At 38.1% G+C, this 22,500-nt stretch overlaps 6 protein-coding genes and 1 pseudogene across 6 annotated transcripts; 2 read left to right on the top strand and 5 right to left on the bottom strand.

Annotated features, from left to right (window-relative positions):
- The window catches only part of LOC134328396 (uncharacterized), a 33,645-nt pseudogene extending 20,017 nt beyond the window's left edge, over positions 1–13,628 (bottom strand).
- Positions 3,318–3,662, top strand: LOC134329088 (histone H4). Its single transcript, XM_063010335.1, has one exon. It carries the CDS (start codon positions 3,330–3,332, stop codon positions 3,639–3,641), a length of 312 nt encoding a protein of 103 aa, XP_062866405.1. The 5' UTR covers positions 3,318–3,329; the 3' UTR covers positions 3,642–3,662.
- On the top strand, positions 4,303–4,663 carry LOC134329051 (histone H2B-like). Its single transcript, XM_063010297.1, has one exon. It carries the CDS (start codon positions 4,304–4,306, stop codon positions 4,661–4,663), a length of 360 nt encoding a protein of 119 aa, XP_062866367.1. The 5' UTR covers position 4,303.
- Positions 13,629–14,298: 670 nt separating the features above from the next.
- On the bottom strand, positions 14,299–14,613 carry LOC134329091 (histone H4). Its single transcript, XM_063010338.1, has one exon. The coding sequence runs from the start codon at positions 14,608–14,610 to the stop codon at positions 14,299–14,301; it is 312 nt and encodes a 103-aa protein (XP_062866408.1). The 5' UTR covers positions 14,611–14,613.
- A 2,638-nt stretch (positions 14,614–17,251) lies between these two features.
- Positions 17,252–17,662, bottom strand: LOC134328936 (histone H3). Its single transcript, XM_063010178.1, has one exon. The coding sequence runs from the start codon at positions 17,660–17,662 to the stop codon at positions 17,252–17,254; it is 411 nt and encodes a 136-aa protein (XP_062866248.1).
- Positions 17,663–18,352: 690 nt separating this feature from the next.
- LOC134328967 (histone H2A-like) lies at positions 18,353–18,751 on the bottom strand. Its single transcript, XM_063010205.1, has one exon. The coding sequence runs from the start codon at positions 18,737–18,739 to the stop codon at positions 18,353–18,355; it is 387 nt and encodes a 128-aa protein (XP_062866275.1). The 5' UTR covers positions 18,740–18,751.
- Positions 18,752–19,340: 589 nt separating this feature from the next.
- LOC134328836 (histone H1-like) lies at positions 19,341–19,966 on the bottom strand. Its single transcript, XM_063010067.1, has one exon. The coding sequence runs from the start codon at positions 19,956–19,958 to the stop codon at positions 19,341–19,343; it is 618 nt and encodes a 205-aa protein (XP_062866137.1). The 5' UTR covers positions 19,959–19,966.
- Positions 19,967–22,500: the final 2,534 nt, after the last annotated feature.

Below are 22,500 nucleotides of genomic sequence, written 5' to 3'. Positions count from 1 at the left end.
ATAGATATCTCAACAGAAAATGTTGTACAAAGCTCTACTCTTTCACCTAAATTAATAAAAAATAAAAGACGTAAAAGAAATTCTCCCCCTGACAGTAATTTAGGTAAAAGGACAAAAGAAAACACATGATTAACAAATAATAAAAAAAATAAATAAAAAAAGGTCCTTTACCCTATAATAAATATATGGATTTTGGTTGTTAGAATGTCACTTAACGTAATTTCAATTAATGTAAGAGGGATTCAATCGGAAAAAAATCAAATACAAAAAATTAATCAGTTAAAGCTTAAACGTTGTGACATAATATGTGCACAGGAATTAAGACTAGTTAGCTTAAACGACATGAATAAAGTACAAAAATTATGGTCACCGAGTAAATGTTTCTTGTCCATTGGAGAGAATAAAGCTGATGGAGTGGGAATATTTTTTAAACAACCTGTTGACATTATTAAAGTTAGACAAATAATCCCAGGTAGAATTCTTTTAGTTGACTGCTTTTTTCAAAATCAAAAAATCAGAGTAATTAACATATACACGCCGTCAGATCGCGCCGGTAAAATAAGAATTTTTCACAAAATGTCAGAATTATTAAATATTGGGTTTCCCGTAATCTTATGTGGGGACTTCAATACAATTACTGATTTAAAAGATAGAATTCCGTTTAAGGATACTCCAATAAGTAGGGAGGGAAATCTATTAAAAAAGATCTGTGAATCATCCGAACTAAATGATGTCTTTAAACAATTACATCCAAATCGAATGGGTTTTACACGTTTTGATAAGATAGTTAACACACGAATTGATAGAATATATACATCAAAAAATATACAAATTATTAACTATACAACAGAATATTTAGTAGACTCTGACCATTTAGCAGTGAACGTTAAAATAAATATAGGGAAATACGAGAATAAAGGATATTGGAAATTAAATACATCATGCCTAAAAAACCCAAATTTAATAATAGAAGTGAAGGAAGAAATTAATCGAATTAAGCAATTAAATGTTTTAACTAAGTCAAATATAGAACTATGGAGTGTTTTAAAAAGTCAAATAAGAACCTTTTTTAAGCGTAAATGTAAAGAACTTAACTTTCGCAGAAACGAATATTATAAGCAGTTAACCCTTGACTACGTAAGTTTGCAAACTATATCAAATCGAAATTATGAAGAAGAAAATAAATTAAAAGAGGTAAAATTGGAAATCGCAAACATAAATAATGACATTTTTCTAAGTACTCAAATACAAGCTGGTTTTGACTCCAGCTACATGGGAAATGTAAATACTGTAATAAAACACTTCAAAGAAAGAAAAGAAAAGAAATATATAACGGGTATTCGAAATCAAGATGGCAAAATTATAAAAACCAATAATGAAATACGTAATTTAATACAGGAAAAATGTGAAACTGCATATAAAAAAGAACATATTGATGAAGCTCAAATTATAAAATTCTTGAAACTTTTCAAACATCTCTGAAAACATACGCGATACAATATGGTTAATAACGGTTGGAAGACTCCCAGTAAGAGTTATCGTTAAATGGAGTTGCTTTGTAACAACAAAATTATGCCCGATACAGGGCTGTTTACAAGATGAAACCATCGAGCATCTACTAATAAACTGTAGTAGATCAGTTGATATTTGGAACAAAATTAAAACTTTAAACTTACATTTCGAAATAAATAAAAAAACAATTATGTTTGGAATCTTCGAAAATATTTCTCAAAGAATAAATGACCTTTATTGGTTAGTTGTCTGTATTGTTAATACAAAAATCTGGAAAACTAGGTGTAAAATGATTTTCGAGCAATGCAACATACCCCCAGATATTGTTTTTAAACAAATTGTATGCCATCTTAGAAGACTAAAAAATGAAGACTTGCGCACAAAAAAAACTCAATTTCCTTGGTCAATATTAAGATTGTAATTTATTATTATTATTCTTTTTTTTTTTTTTCACTTAAAAAAAATAATGTCTAAAAAGGGAAAATAAAAAGAACAAGCTCTGAATATATATATTTTTTGTGTATTATTCTATACTGGATTTGTAATGAACATTTTGAACTGATGTAATTATTTTGATGATGTATTGATCTGTATATATTTGTAATGTGATTGAATTTTGTTAAATAAAACTATTTAAAAAAGGAAGACCAGTGGTAAGGTTTTATGTAATATAAAAAATTGTTAGGAGGATTTAGTGGCGTTGGTGTTGCACGGTGTACACAGTCTGTATTTTACACAGAGATGGTATTAACTGATTGTAGTGTAATCTACAGTATGGCTGTATATTGGTAGAATGTAAACACGCTGGATGAAGGCATAAGGAATGAGCAGAATATTGAATGTTAACCATAAGACTGGTTATTGTAATAATGGTAATAAAACAACGGAATTCACAATGATGCCTTTTCTAATTTGGAAATTCATGTGTTTCAGCCGCCACCTTAGCTAACAAGTGTTAACAAGTGTTATAAGCGAGTGAGATAAAGACCATGACTGAATTAGATTAAAGGGGAAGACCCTGTCCTGTTCCAGCAGGACTAAACCTCTGTGCACAAAGCAAAATCCACAAACATAAAGAGAAGCTCGGCTTCAAGAAACTCCAGTGTCCTGCACAGAGGCCTGACCGAAGCCCCACTGCACAGCTGAGGAATTAAAGTTTTTGGTGGCACTCACACTCAGGCTGGAACTCATTGTGCTCGCTACCTGATCTGAAGGCATGAGGCTACTTTCACAAGCACTGAAAGGTTTCTAAAGCTATTTGTTTGTTTCAAATTCAATATTCACTACAACTGTACTGATATGAACTAATATAAATTTTTAAATATACACTGCTGTATTCTCCCACACTGTCTTTCCGTATTACTAGTATGTTTTATTTATTATTTTTTGGCTACATTGTCATGCATCTAATGGCTGTTTGTCCCACTTAATTGAACAATATTAAAACATGCGACAAACATGGCGATTATAGTACATTGTAATAAGGTTTAAGGTTGCATAGGGTTTAGGGTTGTTTCTTTGTTTGTATTTCTTTCTTTTGGCACAAATTCTTAACATTAAACATTAGTTACAGAAAAATATGTCATGTGGAATACATCACATCGATTGTGGACCGATTTACTGTGAGGATAAAACAGTGGAGGTTCTAAGTTACACGCTTTACATGAGGCCTACTCCGAGCAGCTGCGGTCACAGTGGGCGGTCGCTGCTTAACTCCGCCCCATTGTCTTCAACTAGGTCCGGTAGAGGGAAATAACAGGCTTTCTGTGAACGCTCGTCCTGCATTGACTCGCTTCATCTCGACGAGCGCAGTAACGATGTCCGGAAGAGGAAAAGGCGGCAAAGGTCTTGGAAAAGGAGGCGCTAAGCGTCACCGCAAAGTTCTCCGTGATAACATCCAGGGTATTACTAAACCCGCCATCCGCCGTTTGGCTCGCCGTGGCGGTGTGAAGCGTATTTCCGGCTTGATCTACGAGGAGACCCGCGGTGTGCTCAAGGTTTTCCTTGAGAACGTCATCCGTGATGCCGTCACCTACACCGAGCACGCCAAGAGAAAGACCGTCACCGCAATGGACGTGGTGTACGCTCTGAAACGCCAGGGACGCACCCTGTACGGATTCGGGGGTTAAACGTTCAGACCTCCACACTAACACAACGGCTCTTTTAAGAGCCACCCATATTTTCTGCAAAAGAGAAAATTCTTTCTGGTTTATTATTAATATTGTTATTATTAGTAGTAATACGTTCACTGATGCGTAGATTTACAAATCCCTCGTTTAGCCCCAAAAGCTTGAAAGCATCATTATAAGTAAAAATAACACATTCGCTGATGCATTTTTTTTTTCAGTTCACTTGTGTAGCCCTAAAAGCTTTGAATTATCATTAGTAATTTTACGTTTACTATCAGATCTCTCGTTTAGCCGTCATACGGCGTGTTTGCATACTACCAATGTACAGCCTACTGTAGATTACACTACAATCATTAACACGATCTTTATCTATCTATATATATAACATTTAATAAAATATTGCTATTGAATCTTTTATATTCGGTTTTAAAACATGTGTCGACCTCAGATTAAGCGGGAACAGACAACAAATAACAGATTCTAGTGAACGGGGCAGAAGGGGGCGTGGAACGGTATGTTCTCTGTCCAATAGAAACCCAGGACTTTGAACCAATCAGAGTTACGTGTTCCAACTTGGCTTGCTCAGCATGCAGGGTTAATAAAGCGGGCGTGTAGAGCGTCTACATTCACTTGCAGTTTGTTCTAGAAGAAACAGCAGCATCATGCCCGAACCAGCGAAGGGCTCCAAGAAAACCGTCCCTAAGACCGCCGGCAAAGGAGGTAAGAAGCGCAGAAAGTCCAGGAAGGAGAGCTACGCTATCTACGTGTACAAGGTCCTGAAACAGGTCCACCCTGATACCGGGATCTCCTCCAAGGCTATGGGCATCATGAACTCCTTCGTCAACGACATTTTCGAGCGTATCGCTGGTGAGTCCTCTCGTCTGGCTCACTACAACAAGCGCTCCACCATTACCTCCAGGGAGATCCAGACCGCCGTGCGCCTGCTGCTTCCCGGTGAGCTGGCCAAGCACGCCGTGTCCGAGGGTACCAAGGCCGTCACCAAGTACACCAGCTCCAAGTAAAGCGCCTTAGTCGCTCTGGCAAACCAACGGCTCTTTTAAGAGCCACCCATCTTATCAAGTTAAGAGAATTTTCCTCTTTTTTTTATATTCTGTCTGAATATGTCATACACACTGTATCTAGCTAGCTTCCCATGTTTATAATACTTGATTTATTTATTAATATATTACTAGTTTTGGGCACTGCTGTTTTTCACGAGTTGTACACGACTCACTATGTGGTGAGTTTCGGAGATTACACAAAATATCACAGTACTCAAAGTTATTATAATACACTCAGAGCTGTAGAGAGAGAGATGCTACACTCCTTGATCTCGCCAAACAAACCCGGCACTTTAAAAAAAAAAAAAAAAACGATAACTAACTGTATTAGGCGTTTACAAAACTAACGAGAACGTATTAAAATTATAGATAGAATAGCCTTCGCGTTTTCATGTTTGTCATTTATTTATGAGCTAAGCTATCTATTATGTTCTAAGGCCGATATGCTATTTACACTGTACTATCTATCATAATACAAGGACACTGAACAACATGCTACCCAAGAAAATCAATAACATATCTGAGGAAATAGAAGAGATAAAAAAATCTCTGGATTTTATGTCTGCGGAACTGAGTAAAGTGGTGAAACAGCAGAGCATGCTACTGGACTTAATGGATGAAGTTAAAGAGTTAAAGACCAGAGTTAAAGAAAAAGACAAAATCATTTATGGATTAGAACGAAGAATTGATGAACTGGAACAGTATACAAAGATGGAAGATTTAATAATAAGCGGACTGAAAATTTCACATAGATCCTACGCCAGTGTAGCTGAATGCAAAGATGGTGAAGACGTCTCATCAGAGGAACTGCAATCTCTGGAATGGCAAGTTAAAAAGTTATTTGAAAGTAAGAATATAAACTTACAAACTAACAATATTTCAGCTTGCCATAAAAAAACAGCAAAACAAAGCCTGCCATAGTGGTCAGGTTTGTGAATAGAAAGCACAGGACTGAACTACTGAGGCAGGCGAAGAAGCTGAAGGGAACAGGAGTGTACATCAATGAGAATCTTACCAAAAAGAATGCAGATATTGCAAGACAAGCACGTATACTTAGAAAACAACATAAAATACAAGTCACATGGACTAGGAACTGTAGTGATGATACGGCTAAACGGAACACCGGAGGAAGCCAAAGTAATTATGACAAAAGGAACTGAAAGATTTGAACCCATACAAATGAAGAACTATATAAAGCTTCCACACAAACTATGGAGTGAGTATGATCATTTGAGTTTTAAAACATTTGATAAAACTGATTAAAAGATGTATGAGTTTGGAAATGACATTGATCCAGAAATCCATTTGAAAATGGAGAAAATGTCACAGACAGATTTAAACAACAAATCCCAAATCACCAAACACTTACAGAATTAGAAAAATTACAGAAAACGCTCGCCGCACAGTATGTGTCAACGCTACACCACCTGAGAGACAGTGGGTAACAAATTTGTGTGTACATACCCACACACACACCTATATATGTTTATTAAGAACATTTTTATATCCTCTGTATATCGTTATGTAAATTAGACAAATAATTTTTTATTGTCTATTATTTTTGTTCTCTGTTCAGTTTTACTGTTTATAGTTTGTACTGCTTTGGCAATATTGTTTCCTACTGTCATGCCTACAGAGCTACTTGAATCTGAATCTACATACTACATAAATAACAGCAGTCAGAAACTGAGCATCATGTTAGGAGAGGAGAAGGAGAGAAGCACTGTAGCAGCTCAGTATGTATCTGCCTGCAACAGTCTGAGAGACCCGGACTGATGTGTGTCTCATGAAATAGTTTATATTATTATTAGGGCTGTCGTTAATCACGGTAATTAACGCGATTAAAGCGTTAAAAATTTTTATCGAGATAAAAAAAAAATAATCGATACATTTTTAATAATGAAAATTTTTTAATCAAACTATTTTTACTGAGCTGTTTGTGTCACGTAAATTTGCGTCTCTGTGGTAATTTGCGTTCCTTAAAAGTGCATGAAGCAGAACTCTGATGAACAGAACTTCTGATAGCTTCCCTACACACTCGCTCCCTGCGCACTATAGTACACTTAACATTCTTAAAGGGCCAGACACTAGATGTGTAATTCACATTACATGACAGGTGAGAGGAAACATTTTTAAGGAAAAATAGTTCGTGTGTGAATTACAAGGGCAGGAAAAACTACGGCAGATACAGAAGGTGCACCGGGGCCCATGGCAGGGGGGCCTCCACAACATTAACCTCTCACCTCACTACCACTGGCTGCACTCGCCAGGTCCTTATTATTATATTACAATATTTTTGTTAAGTAAAATAAAAAAAAAACTGTGCATTAAAAATACCAGAGGCAGGAATTTGAACTTGAAGTGTAACTTCTGAGTGACTTTTAATTCATTCTGATCAGCTATCAGCAGATGCAATTTGTTGAGGGGGCCCAACATTTTTTTTTTGCACTGAAGCCCATGAGCTCCTAGTTACACCACTGGTGTTGCATCTAGAAATGGTTCATATTATGAGCGCCTGTTTTCAGTGGCAGGGTTATGAACAGGTAAAGATCCTCACTTTTACCAGTTCATGTGAACAGACTCATTTTAAAAAACTGGCTGAAATATGGTAACTGTCAACAACTTCATTTCAGTAGCAGTATTATACACATTTTGCACTTACGGCTGCTATTATGTGGACTGTTACCAGTTTTGTGGACAGTTTATTGTTCAACAGTCTTAAAAAAAAATGTAAAAAAATTAAATGGTATCTTTTGTTGAGTTTTTATTACACAATATTTACTCTGACCTTTTTAAATCCTGCACCTGAAAAATGACCCAAAGTATAAAAAAAACTCAAACCAATACTAGAACTAATAAAAGCTAAACTAAAACATTAGCATAAACTAAAGCATTAAACATAATAAAAACTAATAAAAAAACTAGCAAACCCACTTTAAAACCTAAATTAGAGAAAATAAAGTCAAAACGAAATAAAACTAAACTATAATGAAAAATCCAAAACTGTTATAACCTTGATTTCTACATGTAATACATTAATGAATTCATTATAAATATGCATAAGTTCATTTTGTCTAATGTAAAAGGTGGAGAAGCTACAGAAACCATGTAGTTGAGTTATAGTAGAGATATCCAAGGTAAAATATTACTCCAGTAAAAGTAGTAAAAAAAAGTTACAACAGTTCCCTATGGGAGTGTCGCCACTCTTTTTTCTCTACCGCTAAATTGTTCCACAATCGATTTGATGTTTTTTTTTCTTCTGTAAATAAAGTTAATTTTAAACATTTTGCAGTTTTAAACATGTTAAAAAAAGAAATTCAACAGGACTTATATGCAACCCTAAACCCTATTACAATGTACTACAACCCCTGGCAAAAATTATGGAATCACCACTCTTGGAAGATGTTCTGTCAATTGTTTAATTTTGTAGAAAAAAAATAAATCACAGACATGCCACAAAACTATCATTTTTCAAAATGTCAACCTTCTGGCATCAAGAAACAATAAAAAAAAAGAAACAAATATAATAGTTGTGGTCAGTCACAATTGCTTTTTTTAGATCAAGTAGAGGAAAAAAATATGGAATTATTCAAATCTGAGGAAAAAATTATGGAATCACTCTGTAATTTGCAGTTTAAAAACAAAACATCTGCAGCAGATTAGATTTGCTAATTATTCTTCAGTTTAAAAAGAGTGCTTACACCTCGGAGAGCTGTTGCACAAAGCAGATTGTCATGAATCATGGTTCCAACACAAGATATGTCAGTTGAAACAAGTGAGAGGATTATAAAACTCCTTCAAGAAGATAAATCATTGTGGAATGTCGCAAAAGATGTTGGTTGTTCCCAGTAAGCTGTGTTTAAAATCTGGACCAAGTACAAACAAAATGGGAAGGTTGTAAAAGGGAAGCATACTGGTAGACCAAGTAAGACATCAAAGCATCAAGATAGAAAACTTAAAGCAATATGTCTTGAAAACAGAAAATGCACAACAAAACAAATGAGAAACAAGTGGCCGGAAAGTGGAGTCAATGTCTGTGACTGAACTGTAAGAAATCACCTAAAAGAAATGGGATTTACATACAGAAAAGCCAAACAAAAGCCATCATTAACACCTAAAAAGAAAAGAACAAGATTAAAGTAGGCTAAAGAAAAGCAATCGTGGACTGTGGGTGACTGGATAAAAGTGATCTTCAGTGATGAATCACGAATCTGCATTGGGCAAGGTGATGATGCTGGAACTTTTGTTTGGTGTCTGTCCAATGAAATTTATGAAGATAACTGCCTAAAGAAAACATGTTAATTTCCACAGTTGTTGATGATATGGGCCTGCATGTCGGGTAAAGGCACAGGGGAGATGGTCTTCAATAAATGCCAAAGTCCACATTGAAATTTTGGACGCTTTTCTTATTCCATCAGTTGAAAGGATGTTTGGTGATGATGACTTAATTTTTCAAGATGATAATGCATCTTGCCATAGGGCAAAGGACGTGAAAACTTTCCTTCAAGAAAACATATAATGTCAATGGCATGGCCTGCAAATAGTCCGGATCTCAATCTATTTGAAAATCTCTGGTGGAAATTGAAGAAAATGGTCAATGACAAGGTTCCAACCTGCAAAGCTGATCTGGCAACAGCAATAAGAGACAGTTGAAGGCAGATTGATGAAGAATACTGTTTGTCATTAGTTAACTCCATGCCTCAGAGAGTTTAAACCATTATAAAAGCCAGAGGTGGTGCAACAAAGTAATAATGGTGCAGTGTTTTCTAATGATTCCATAATTTTTTCCTCAGATTTGAGTGATTCCATATTTTTTTCCTCTACTTGATCTAAAAAAAAAGCAATTGTGACTGACAACAACTATTATATTTGTTTCTTTTTTTTTATTGTTTCTTAATGCCAGAAGGTTGACATTTTGAAAAATGATAGTTTTGTGGCATGTCTGTGATTTATTTTTTTTCTACAAAATTAAACAATTGACAGAACATCTTCCAAGAGTGGTGATTCCATAATTTTTGCCAGGGGTTTCATAATCACCATATTTGTCGCATTTTTTAATACTGTACACTTAGGTGGGACAGATAGCCATTAGAGACATGACAATGTAACCCAAAAAAAACCCCATACTAGGATATGAGACAGAGTGGGAGAACAGAGCAGTGTATGATAAAAAAATCATATTAAGTCAAATCAGTACAGTTGTAGTGAAATTGAAATAAAACAATCAAATAGCTTTAGAAACCTTTCAGTGCTTGTGAAAGTAGCATTAGAGACACGTTAGGATAAAAAAAAACAAAAAAACATCTAAAACACCTGCAGTGGTGTAGGAGGAGGTGTAGGGTGAATAAAACATGTGGGTAAAAATGTGTTTAGGAGAGTGAGAGAGTGAGAGTGTGAGAGTGAGAGTGAGAGTGAGAGTGAGAGAGAGTGAGAGTGAGAGTGAGAGTGAGAGTGAGAGTGAGAGTGAGAGAGAGAGAGAGATCAGAATAATATATTAATATCAATAATTAAATACTATTCTAAGTACTGAACACAGAGTACTTACAGACATTTTAGGACAGACATATTGTAAAATATTAACTGTAAATAATCATAATTACTCATAATAATTAAAAAAAAATTTCTATTATAGTTGTTTTCGTAATAAAATTATTATTGGTGAAGGTAGTTGTAGTAGTAACTTATAATATAACTAGTTACTTATAATGTTATGGAAAACCAATAGACAATTAGTGGAGCGTGGCTCCCATCTGGTGGTCAAAATGTGAAAACACACGAACAAAATGTCATGTAGCTGTTACGTTCATACATTTACATTTTCAGCATTTAGCAGACGCTTTTATCCAAAGCGACTTAAAGTACTGTGACAGTATACAATCTAAGCAATCGAGGGTTAAGGGCCTTGCTCAAGGGCCCAACAGTGGCAACCTGGCAGTGGCGGGGCTTGAATCGGCAACCTTCTAATTACTGGTCCAGTACCTTAACCGCTAGGCTACAACTGCCCTACACATGTACTGTATATGTGTTTTCTTTTATGTATGTATTTTTTTATGTATTTGTGTGTGTGTGTGTGTGTGTGTGTATGTGTATATACACACATTTTACTCAAACACACACAGATACTACTAAGAAACAAAAGTGCTGTAAGAACCGGTGACAAACATACACAACACACAACACAGAATTGCAGAACTGCAGTCTGAGTCCAACACTGTTTAATATCTACATAAATGATTTAGTGTGCAGCCCCCGGACTCACTCTGCAGGACGGGGAAGTAAAATTTCTACTCTATGCAGCTGCACCTAGACCTGTTGGAGCAGTACTGCCAGAACTGGGCCCTAACAGTAAATCTGAAGAAAACAAAAATTTTTGTCTTCCAAAAACAAACCTAGATGTCAGGAACACATGGCACCAGTTTACCATGGTCAGCACTGCCCTGGAGCACACAATGCAGTACACTTACCTTGGTCTCATCATTACATTTACATTTTCAGCATTTAGCAGACGCGTTTATCCAAAGCAACGTACAGTACAGTTACTGTGTACAATCTGAGCAATTGAGGGTTAAGGACCTTGCTCAAGGGCCCAACAGCAGCAACCTGTCAGTGGTGGGGCTTGAACCAGCAACCTTCTGATTACTAGTCCAGTACCCTAACCACTAGGCCACGGCTGTACTCATTACTGCATCAGGGAGTTTCAGCATGGCAGTGAATGCACTAAAGGAAAAAGCCGGCAGAGGCCTGTACGCAATCAGTAGGAGATTTTACAACATTGACATTCTCACCTCAATGAAGTAAATTATTTGTTAGTGTGATACAGCCCATTGTACTGTATAGATCACATAGATCACAGCACTGTCCAACAGCTCATAGCTAACAGTAAGAACAGGTATCTAGAACACTGGGAGAACCAAATCCAATCTCACAGTAGACTAGAATACCATCGTGAAATAAAAAGTAAATATAAACTGGAGCCACATCTTACAGTGGAGACAGAGATGCACTTCCTTCTTCACTGCCAAAAATTCAAACCAACACAAGAAAATGTCACAGACAGATTTAAACAACAAATCCCAAATTACCAAACACTTACAAAAATTACAGAAAACGCTTGCCGTACAGTATGTGTCAGCGCTACACCACCTGAGAGACAGTGGGTAACAAATTTGTGTACACACACACCTATATATGTTTATTAAGAACATTTTCATATCCTCTGTATATCTTTATGTAAATTAGACAAATTATTTTTTTATTGTCTATTATTTGTGTGTTCTCTGTTCAGTTTTACTGTTTATAGTTTGTACTGCTTTGGCAATATTATTTTCTACTGTCATGCCTATAGAGCTACTTGAATCTGAATCTACATATTACATAAATAACAGCAGTCAGAAACTGAGCATCATGTTAGGAGAGGAGAAGGAGAGAAGCACTGTAGCAGCTCAGTATGTATCTGCCTGCAACAGTCTGAGAGACACAGACTGATACACCCGAACAGAGGAACAGTCTGAATTAACCCACAAAGAGAAAGTGTTCCATATATACATGTCTTTTATTTTATTACTTTTTATTGTTTTAATTTAAATTTCCTTTTTTCCCTGTATATACATTCATATTCTGTCATTTCAATGCTTTAGCAATACTGTAAGTACTACAACATCATACTAATTAAGCTCTTTGAATAAAATAGAGAGAGAAAAAACAGATATAGAGATAAAGTTTTTTTTTTTTTTATTGTTGTATGGTTATTTATAATTAATATATATATACATATACACAGTACAGGCCAAAAGTTTGGACACACCTTCTCATTCCTGTGGTTTTTCTTAATTTTTTTTAAATTTTCTACATTGTAGATTAATACTAAAGATATCCAAACTATGAAGGAACACATATGGAATTATGTAGTAAACAAAAAAGTGTTAAACAAACCAGAATATGTTTTATATTTTAGATTCTTTAAAGTAGCCATCTTTTGCTTTAATGACAGATTTGCACACTCTTTGAAATTTTCTCAACCAGCTTTATTAGGTATCGACCTGGAACGGTTTTCAATGAATGTTTGTGCCTTGTCTAGAGTGAATTTTTGGAATTTGTTGCTTTTTTAATGTGTTTGAGACCATCAGTTGGGTTGTGCAGAGGTAGAGTTGGTAAAATATAAAACATATTCTGGTTTGTTTAACACTTTTTTGGTTCACTACATAATTCTTTATAGTTTGGATGTCTTCAGTATTAATCTACAATGTAGAAAATAAAAATAATCAAGAAAAAACATTGAAGAGAAGGTGTGTCCAAACTTATGGCTGGTGTGTCCAAACTTTTGGCCGCAAGTGTCTCTGGGTAACGCTCGCTCCGTGGCAGTCAGGGCCCAAAAACAGTAATATATTAATTAATAAATAAAAGAAAGAAAAGAGTCAAGTATTACAAACATGGGAAACTAGCTAGATAAAGTGTGTATAACATATTCAGATATAATATTTAAAAAGAGGAAAATTCTCTTAACTTGATAAGATGGGTGGCTCTTAAAAGAACCGTTGGTTTGCCAGAGCGACTAAGGCGCTTTACTTGGAGCTGGTGTACTTGGTGACGGCCTTGGTACCCTCGGACACGGCGTGCTTGGCCAGCTCACCGGGAAGCAGCAGGCGCACAGCGGTCTGGATCTCCCTGGAGGTAATGGTGGAGCGCTTGTTGTAGTGAGCCAGACGAGAGGACTCACCAGCGATACGCTCGAAAATGTCGTTGACGAAGGAGTTCATGATGCCCATAGCCTTGGAGGAGATCCCGGTATCAGGGTGGACCTGTTTCAGGACCTTGTACACGTAGATAGCGTAGCTCTCCTTCCTGGACTTTCTGCGCTTCTTGCCTCCTTTGCCGGCGGTCTTTTCTTGGAGCCCTTCTTGGGCGCGGCCTTCGCTGGTTCAGGCATGATGCTGCTGTTTCCTCTAGAACAAACTGCAAGTGAACGTAGATGCTCTACACGCCCGCTTTATTAACCCTGCATGCTGAGAAAGCCAAGTTGGAACACGTAACTCTGATTGGTCCAAGGTCCTGGGTTTCTATTGGACAGACAACATACCGTTCCACGCCCCCTTCTGCCCCATTCACTAGAATCTGTTCTTTGTTGTCTGTTCCCGCTTAATCTGAGGTCGATACATGTTTTAAAACCGAATATAAAAAAAATAAATAGCAATATTTTATTAAATTTTATATATAAATATATAGATAGGATAGATACATATTTTTTGTTTGTTTTTTAAGCGAGGCATTTGGGCACAATGTTTTACTGTATTTTACACAGAGATCGTGTTAATGATTGTAGTGTAATCTACAGTATGGATGTACATTGGTAGTATGCAAACACGCCGTATGAAAGCTAAACAAGATCGGATAGTAAACGTAATACTAAAATTACTAATGATAATTCCAAGCTTTTAGGGCTACATAAAGTGAATGTGTTCACAGATGTGTACGCATCAGTGAACGTATTACTACTAATAATAACGATATTACTAATAAACCAGAAAGAATTTTCTCTTTTGTAGATAATATGGGTGGCTCTTAAAAGAGCCGTTGTGTTAGCGTGGAGGTCTGAACGTTTAACCCCCGAATCCGTACAGGGTGCGTCCCTGGCGTTTCAGAGCGTACACCACGTCCATTGCGGTGACGGTCTTTCTCTTGGCGTGCTCGGTGTAGGTGACGGCATCACGGATGACGTTCTCAAGGAAAACCTTGAGCACACCGCGGGTCTCCTCGTAGATCAAGCCGGAAATACGCTTCACACCGCCACGGCGAGCCAAACGGCGGATGGCGGGTTTAGTAATACCCTGGATGTTATCACGGAGAACTTTGCGGTGACGCTTAGCGCCTCCTTTTCCAAGACCTTTGCCGCCTTTTCCTCTTCCGGACATCGTTACTGCTCTCGTCGAGATGAAGCGAGTCAATGCAGGACGAGCGTTCACAGCGAGCCTGTTATTTCCATCTACCGGACCTAGTTGAAGACAATGGGGCGGAGTTAAGCAGCGACCGCCCACTGTGACCGCAGCTGCTCGGAGTAGATCTCATGTAAAGCGCGTACAATACGGAAAGACAGTGTGGGAGAATACAGCAGTGTATGATCAAAAAATCATATTAGTTCAAATCAGTACAGCTGTAGTGAATATTGAATTTGAAACAAACAAATAGCTTTAGAAACCTTTCAGTGCTTGTGAAAGTAGCATTAGAGACACGTTATGATAAAAACAAAGATCTAAAACACCTGCAGTGGTGTAGGAGGAGGTGTAGGGTAAATAAAACATGAGGGTAAAATTGTGTTGGAATGTGTAATATATAAATGGACAACGCCAGTGTTTTTTTCTAGCTTTTGTAGATGTGTGTGTGTGTGTGTGAAAGAGTGTGTGTGTGAGAGAGAGAGAGTTAAAAAAAAAAAAAAAGTAAAGTAGGTGGATATTTACATTTTCAGCATTTAGCAGACGCCTTTATCCAAAGCGACTTACATTACAGTGTACAGTCTGAGCAGTTGAGGGTTAAGAGCCTTGCTCAAGGGCCCAACAGTGATAACCTAGCAGTGGTGGGGCTTGAACCAGTGACCCTCTGGTTACTGGCCTAGTACCTTAACCACTAGCCTAGTACCTTAACCACTAGGCTACAGCTGGCCCTGGATATGTGTCACCTGGACTTCTAGAGCCATAGATGTGTTGTTAAAGTGAGTGTTAGGGTCATGAATGAGTAAATAACTAAATAACTACATAAACAATGAATACATTAAACACATAAATACATAAAAAATGTGTAAAGCAGTGTTTGGATTTGTCTGTGCTGAACAATACTGACTTATAAAGTCTTTATAAGTGACATCTGTGTTAAAAATGTGTTTGTATATTTCACTGTATTGGGAGAAATGGGACGTTATAAGTCATATTCTGCTAAAGCATAACGTTTCATAAACATATTTCAAAGTCAGACACATCTTGATTAAAGTGAAAGTGTTCAAAGCTGTGTATTAATAAAAGCCAAATAAGTGAAAGAAGATATTTTATGTTTCAGTGTTAGCTGTGTTAAAGACATTTCTGAGTTTTAAAAAGAATTATTTTAAAAAAAGTGCATCTTAATAAGTGAAATAACTGTGAAATACAAGAACGTGAACAATGCACAACATTCAGGTGTGAAGCTTTGCTAGCTCAAATACAAAAGCAACAAAATCTTTTTATAGCGCTTTATGTACTTTTGGGACATCACAAAGCTGGTCTTGACTGCTTCAAAGGACTGAAAAACAGCAAATAAAGTCATTAAGTTCCAAAAGTTATAGAAATAAGATTTTGTGTATTGTTAATATGAAAACCTACACTTTTTATGCTCACCTGTTTTCGTGAAAGTAAATTAAGGTACCTATTTAGGGTTAACAACCTTTTGGGGTTATCATAGTTCAGGTCAGAAATAACTTGGGGTTATCGTAATTTGGGTTTGAAGGAGGTTGGGCTTAAATTGAGCTCAACAGATATAATCTGTGCTGCCTAGGAACACAAGTCGCACCTGGAGATGATGAACCACACCTGGGTCCTCATGCCTTCAGATCAGGTAGCGAGAACAATGAGTGCCAGCCTGAGTGTGAGTACCAGCCGGAGAACCTGCAAACGGAGACAAAAACCCGTCAGAAATGGGAGTCGGTGCTGCGGGACTCAGAGGACAAAGGTTAGGGTTACACACACACACACACACACACAGTACAAAATACAGACTGTGTACACCGTGCAACACCAACGCCACTAAATTCTCGTGACAATTTTTTTTATATTACATAAAAATAAATAAAAATATACATACATAAAAGAAAACACACACATACACACATAAACACACAGATTTAGTTCGTGTTTTCACATTTTGGCCACGAGATGGAAGAAACGCTCCACTAACCGTCTATTGGTTCTCCATAACATTATAATTACAGTTACTACTACTACTACCATCACCAATAATACTATTATTACAACAACTATAATAGAAATAAAATCATTATTATGAGTAATTGTGATTATTTACACTTAATATTTTACAGTATGTCTTGTTGAGTACCTAGAATAGTATTTAATTATTGTTATATTATTCTGAATAATTATCTTTTTTACCGTCTTTTTTATCTTTTAAAAATCTTCTTTACTGGCATGTTTTTGTTGTTACTACTCATAACGACTATATTACTCTTACTAACTTTATGCTTTATAGAACCCCATAAACATACACCACTATAAACATTATTAATCATGTGTTATAAGACACCACCTGCCAATCTTTAATCAGCTGTACTTATGTAACCTTGTTTATAATTGTTGTAAGAACATGTAAAGTACATCTCTACACACACCAAAACATATTAAACAGTTTTTCCTAAAATTTATAACTGATGAATATAACTAAATTAAAACTCGGAACACGCACACACAATGGAATAATAAATAAATAAAAAAAGTTATGAAAAGTGCCCATTTCAGTGGAAGCTTGTAAGTGGCTCTTAAAAGAGCCTTTGTGGATAACTGGATGGAGTGGGTTCGTTTAAGCACGCTCTCCGCGAATACGGCGGGCCAGCTGGATGTCCTTAGGCATGATGGTCACCCTCTTGGCATGGATGGCGCACAGGTTGGTGTCCTCGAACAGACCGACCAGGTAAGCCTCACTGGCCTCCTGCAGAGCCATGACGGCAGAACTCTGGAAGCGCAGATCGGTCTTAAAGTCCTGAGCGATCTCTCTAACCAGGCGCTGGAAGGGCAGCTTGCGGATGAGCAGCTCAGTGGACTTCTGATAACGGCGGATTTCACGCAGAGCCACGGTACCTGGCCTGTAACGGTGAGGTTTCTTCACACCGCCGGTAGCCGGGGCGCTCTTGCGGGCAGCCTTAGTGGCGAGCTGCTTCCTCGGCGCTTTACCACCGGTGGATTTACGAGCTGTCTGCTTGGTTCTTGCCATCGCGTCTGGAACTCCGCACTTCACGAACTGTAGAACACAATATGTTAGCTCGCCCAACACGCTCTATTTAAGTACCAGAGCCGCTCCGCGCTCATTGGGCGTCTTGATTACGCTCTTTTCTCATTGGACGATCGTGCTTACGTTAAATGTCGCTTACTGGTCGGCGTTCTGCCGCTGCCTCGTTTCAAAAAACATAATATTTCCTCTATGCTGTTGGCGGGATTTATAATACTTTCCTTTCTTTCTTTGTGCTTTTAGAACACAGCTTACAATCGCATTTAAAGCATATACCTTTTTAAAAAATATATTATTGAATATTTCGTTCATTTTGCTTGTTGTTAGTTATTATTAGCATTATTATTATTTTTGTTTCATGTGTATTACACAAACACGTTTGTTGCACCACTTTTAATCGTCTATATTGTTGGTTTTGTTACTGCAAGTGATCTATAACTTGGCTAATGTATACATATATAGGGATATATGTAAAGATAAGATAGATAGGGAAAAAATAAATCGTACATATTGATTTGTTAATTTTAACGTGATAAATCACGTGTTTTATGCCGTGTGAGTCTATGAAACGATATTACATTTGTTTTGTTTACACATTAGCTGAAGAAATTGCACTTTTTCTGTGGAAATGGGTGGCTCTTAAAAGAGCCTTTTGGTTATAACACGAGAGCGACTTTACTTGGCCTTGGATGGTTTCTCGGTCTTCTTGGGCAACAGAACAGCCTGGATGTTAGGCAGCACACCGCCCTGAGCGATGGTTACACCTCCAAGCAGTCTGTTCAACTCCTCGTCGTTACGCACGGCCAACTGCAGATGACGAGGGATGATACGAGACTTCTTGTTATCTCTGGCGGCGTTACCAGCCAACTCGAGGATCTCAGCGGTCAGATACTCCAGCACGGCAGCCAAGTAGACAGGAGCACCAGCTCCCACACGCTCGGCGTAATTACCCTTACGTAGCAGTCTGTGAACACGGCCCACGGGGAACTGAAGACCGGCACGGGATGAACGAGTCTTGGCCTTAGCTCTGGCTTTACCACCGGTCTTCCCTCGACCACTCATTTTGATGATCAGATGTCTTCGTCGGATTAAACTAAAGTAACCTAGAAGAGAGCTCGAAGCGGTATTATATAGGAAAACTGGCTCTCTCCTATTGGCTTAGAGCGAAGGCACAGCTGAGCCAATCCTAAACGCGCCGTCATGTCTCAGGGAAACACATACACGCCCCCTCACATACTGCCCCCCCCCCCCCCTCCTCCCCTCTCTTCTCCTCCGTTCTCCCGCCCGTGTAATGTATGATACAGAAAAGCTTCTCTTAAACAACAATTACATTATATTATGTCACAATAACATTTACACTAACAATTACATTATGTAAGGAGCTCATATACGTGAGTGCACATACATATACACATTTATGAGGATGTGTGACAAAATCATTATTACACATAAAACAAGACCAGTCATACTTAGTGTTTTTAACTCCTTGCTTATCACTTTCTCCACAAAATATGTATGTATGGATGGCTGTATGTATGAATAGTTTTATGTTCGCATGCATGCTTATATGTATGTGTTTAGGAAACGACTCTTTATGGGAAGATATAGGTGGCTCTTAAAAGAGCCGTTTTAAGAAAATAAAAGTAATAAAACAGGAACAAGTTCACTTCTTCTTGGGTGCAGCTTTTTTGGCCTTGGCCGCTTTGGGCTTAGCGGTCTTGGGTTTGGCTGCCTTGGCTTTTTTAGGACTCTTGGCTGCCTTCTTGGGGGTCGCCGGCTTTTTAGCCTTCTTGGGGCTCTTGGTGGCTTTCTTAGCTGCAGCAGCGGGTTTCTTGACCTTCTTGGGAGACTTCTTAGCTGCGGGCTTCTTGGCTGTTACCTTCTTGGGCTTCTTTGCAGCTGCTGGTTTCTTTGCGGCCTTTTTCACTTTAGGAGCGGCGGCTTTTTTGGCCGCGGGTTTCTTCGCCTCGGTCTGCTTCTTGTTGAGCTTGAAAGATCCTGAGGCGCCGGTGCCCTTGGTCTGCACCAGGGTGCCCTTGGTCACCAGGCTTTTGACGGCGAGTTTGACGCGGGAGTTGTTCTTCTCCACGTCGTATCCACCAGCAGACAGAGCTTTCTTCAGGGCGGCCAGGGACACGCCGCTCCTCTCCTTGGAAGCGGAAACAGCTTTGACGATCAGCTCGCCGACGCTGGGACCCGCTTTCTTGGGTTTGGCCGCGGTCTTCTTTTTAGGAGCCTTGGCGGGGGCCGAGCTGGCCGGTGCTGGAGCTTCTTCTACCATCGTTGTTGGAGCTAAAACGGCGCTAAGAAAGAGCGAGTGAAGCGCTGTGCTCTGTTGTACAGAGACTCCTCCCTCTTACGAGAGGGGGCGGGGCTTTATAGCACACATGAGAACAGTGTAGACTCAACTCGGCCAGCGCAGCGTCTGTGTGCTTCCGTGACACATGCGCACTTGTGTTTTCTCATGGCAAATAATGATTAAAATACAAGTCCTGATATAAAATGCGAGGTAATAAAGTGCACGTCGGCCGAACATAAGCTCTCTAGTTCATGTAAAAGCCCGCAAAGGGAACCTAACGATGCTCTGTTTCCTTGTGTTCTGCTAAAACAGCACACCGCTCCTGATGCGTAAAGCGACGCAGCGAACATTTCACATCTTATTACACGTAAAAATATGCTGAGGAAACCCGATCTTCTTGTAGACACAGGCTGAAAAGTGCAAACAAAGCCTTGGTGTTTTCCACATGCATTTATAAGCGGATGTGAGCTTCCTTTTCTACTAGAAAAATAGGCTGTTTAGTGCGAAGTAAAACACAGCTACCAAGCAGGACTAGGTCGAGTCCAGGGTGCTTAACTGTCATGTAGCTGAAAGAACAAATGTAAGAAAAAAGTAAATATAACAATTTAGAATAATAATGGTGATAATAAGAAGAATATTTGAATACACTAACATTTATTTCAATTATTCCTACATATTTGTGCTGTAAGATCTACAGAACATCACCGTGTCAGCTTTAAGTTCACATATACTGAAACATTTCTAAAACAACACATGGCTCCAACATTCACATTCTACTGATCTTTCTAACACTCACAAAACAGATTCAAGTCTATTTTAGCTATTTATCTGATACATCTCTTTTATAAAGATGCACATTTTAACGTTTAACCTTTTTAACACAGTTAAAATACAATGTCTTATTTCACTTATTTGGTTTTTATTGATACACAGCTAAGATCACTTTCACTTTAATCAAGATGTGTCTGACTTTGAAATATGTTTATGAAACGTTATGCTTTAGCAGAATATGACTTATAATGTCCCATTTCTCACAATACAGTGAAATATACAAACACATTTTTAACACAGATGTCACTTATAAAGACTTTATAAGTCAGTATTGTTAAGCACAGAATAATCTAAAAATGTATTTACTCCATTTTTATGTATGTATTTGTTTAATGTATTCATTGTTTATGTAGTTAATCACTCATTCATGACTAACACTCGATTTAACAAAACATTAATAACTCTAGCAGTCCAGGTGAGACATATCCACCCATTTTACTTAAATTTCTCTCTCTCTCTCTCTCTCTCTCTCTCTCTCTCTCTCTCTCTCTCTCTCTCTCTCTCTCTCTCTCTTTCTCTCTCACACACACACACACACACACCTGCAAAAGCTAGCAACAAACACAAGTGTTGTCCATTTATATATTACACATTCCTAAACACAATTTTACTCTCAAATTTGAGTATGTTTATCTAGAGCCTCTGATGACAATGTAGCCGAAATGTCAGACTCGTCTGACCTTTCTAGAGCCTGTTTGGACACGTTCCAATTCCAATATATTCCCATTCAAATCCCATAATAACTTTTTGGACACCACTTGGGTCGTTTGACTTAAAACTCAACTATGTGGGCAGTCAACACCTCTAGAAGTAGTCTGAAAAATCTGAAAGCTCTAGGTCCACATGAAGATTTTTAAGGCCTTTCAGTATTTCTCCTCCTTCACTGAGAAAGGCATAAGGCCAAGGTGCAAGTCTGCATGGATTTTGCTCGAATCGTTGCCCCAATAAAAAGTACTTCGGAATGCTCGAACGCTTCCAAATTTGAGTATGTTTATCTGGAGCCTATGTCGACAATGTCGCCAAAATTTCGGACCCATCGGACCTTGCTACCCCGTTTGGACACGTCCAAATCCCAATTTATTCCCATTCAGATTCTTACACGCTCTATGTAACACTGCTTTGAAAGGTCCGATCGACTCAAAACTCGAATGTGTGGGCTGTGGACACCTCTAGAAGCAGTGTGAAAAATCTGGAAGCCCTAGGTCCACTTGAACATTTTTAAGGCCTTCCTGTGTTTCTTTTGCCTTACTTTGAACCATTTCTAAAGGTTCCAGAACCTCTAGGACAACAAAACTTGTTTGCATTACAAACTACGAGTTTTCCCGAGTGTAACCATACCAAATTTGTCTACCTAAGTGCCCAATAAACATGTTAATTTAGTAGCTAAACGTTATAAAAACGGGGCGATTTTCCGCGATTTCCCGTGGAGTTAGCTCAAGCTGCTGGTGTCAAACAGCATCTACTCATCGAGATAAATCTATTGATATGTGTATCTTGCATGTTGACCACCGGGAAGTATGAAAAACGAGTGTCATTAGCATTCGGTTGCTAACGTAGGCCTCATAGGCTTGGCGGGAATAAACAGTCAAACACAGACACCGGGACTCGATTGAATCGTAATCTAGGAGTCCTCCCGAGTGCATGGGTACCAAATTTGTCCAACAAAGTGCCCGATAAACATGTTAATTTAGTA

Source organism: Trichomycterus rosablanca, chromosome 15 (genome assembly GCF_030014385.1).
Source record: "Trichomycterus rosablanca isolate fTriRos1 chromosome 15, fTriRos1.hap1, whole genome shotgun sequence".
Classification (NCBI taxonomy): Eukaryota; Metazoa; Chordata; class Actinopteri; order Siluriformes; family Trichomycteridae; genus Trichomycterus; species Trichomycterus rosablanca.
Note: the sequence above shows the minus strand (reverse complement) of the source record. Positions and strands in the feature narration are given on the sequence as shown.

Coding starts and splice junctions, on each gene's coding strand:
- LOC134329088 (XM_063010335.1), top strand. CDS start 3,330: ATGTCCGGAAGAGGAAAAGGCGGCAAAGGTCTTGGAAAAGGAGGCGCT.
- LOC134329051 (XM_063010297.1), top strand. CDS start 4,304: ATGCCCGAACCAGCGAAGGGCTCCAAGAAAACCGTCCCTAAGACCGCC.
- LOC134329091 (XM_063010338.1), bottom strand. CDS start 14,610: ATGTCCGGAAGAGGAAAAGGCGGCAAAGGTCTTGGAAAAGGAGGCGCT.
- LOC134328936 (XM_063010178.1), bottom strand. CDS start 17,662: ATGGCAAGAACCAAGCAGACAGCTCGTAAATCCACCGGTGGTAAAGCG.
- LOC134328967 (XM_063010205.1), bottom strand. CDS start 18,739: ATGAGTGGTCGAGGGAAGACCGGTGGTAAAGCCAGAGCTAAGGCCAAG.
- LOC134328836 (XM_063010067.1), bottom strand. CDS start 19,958: ATGGTAGAAGAAGCTCCAGCACCGGCCAGCTCGGCCCCCGCCAAGGCT.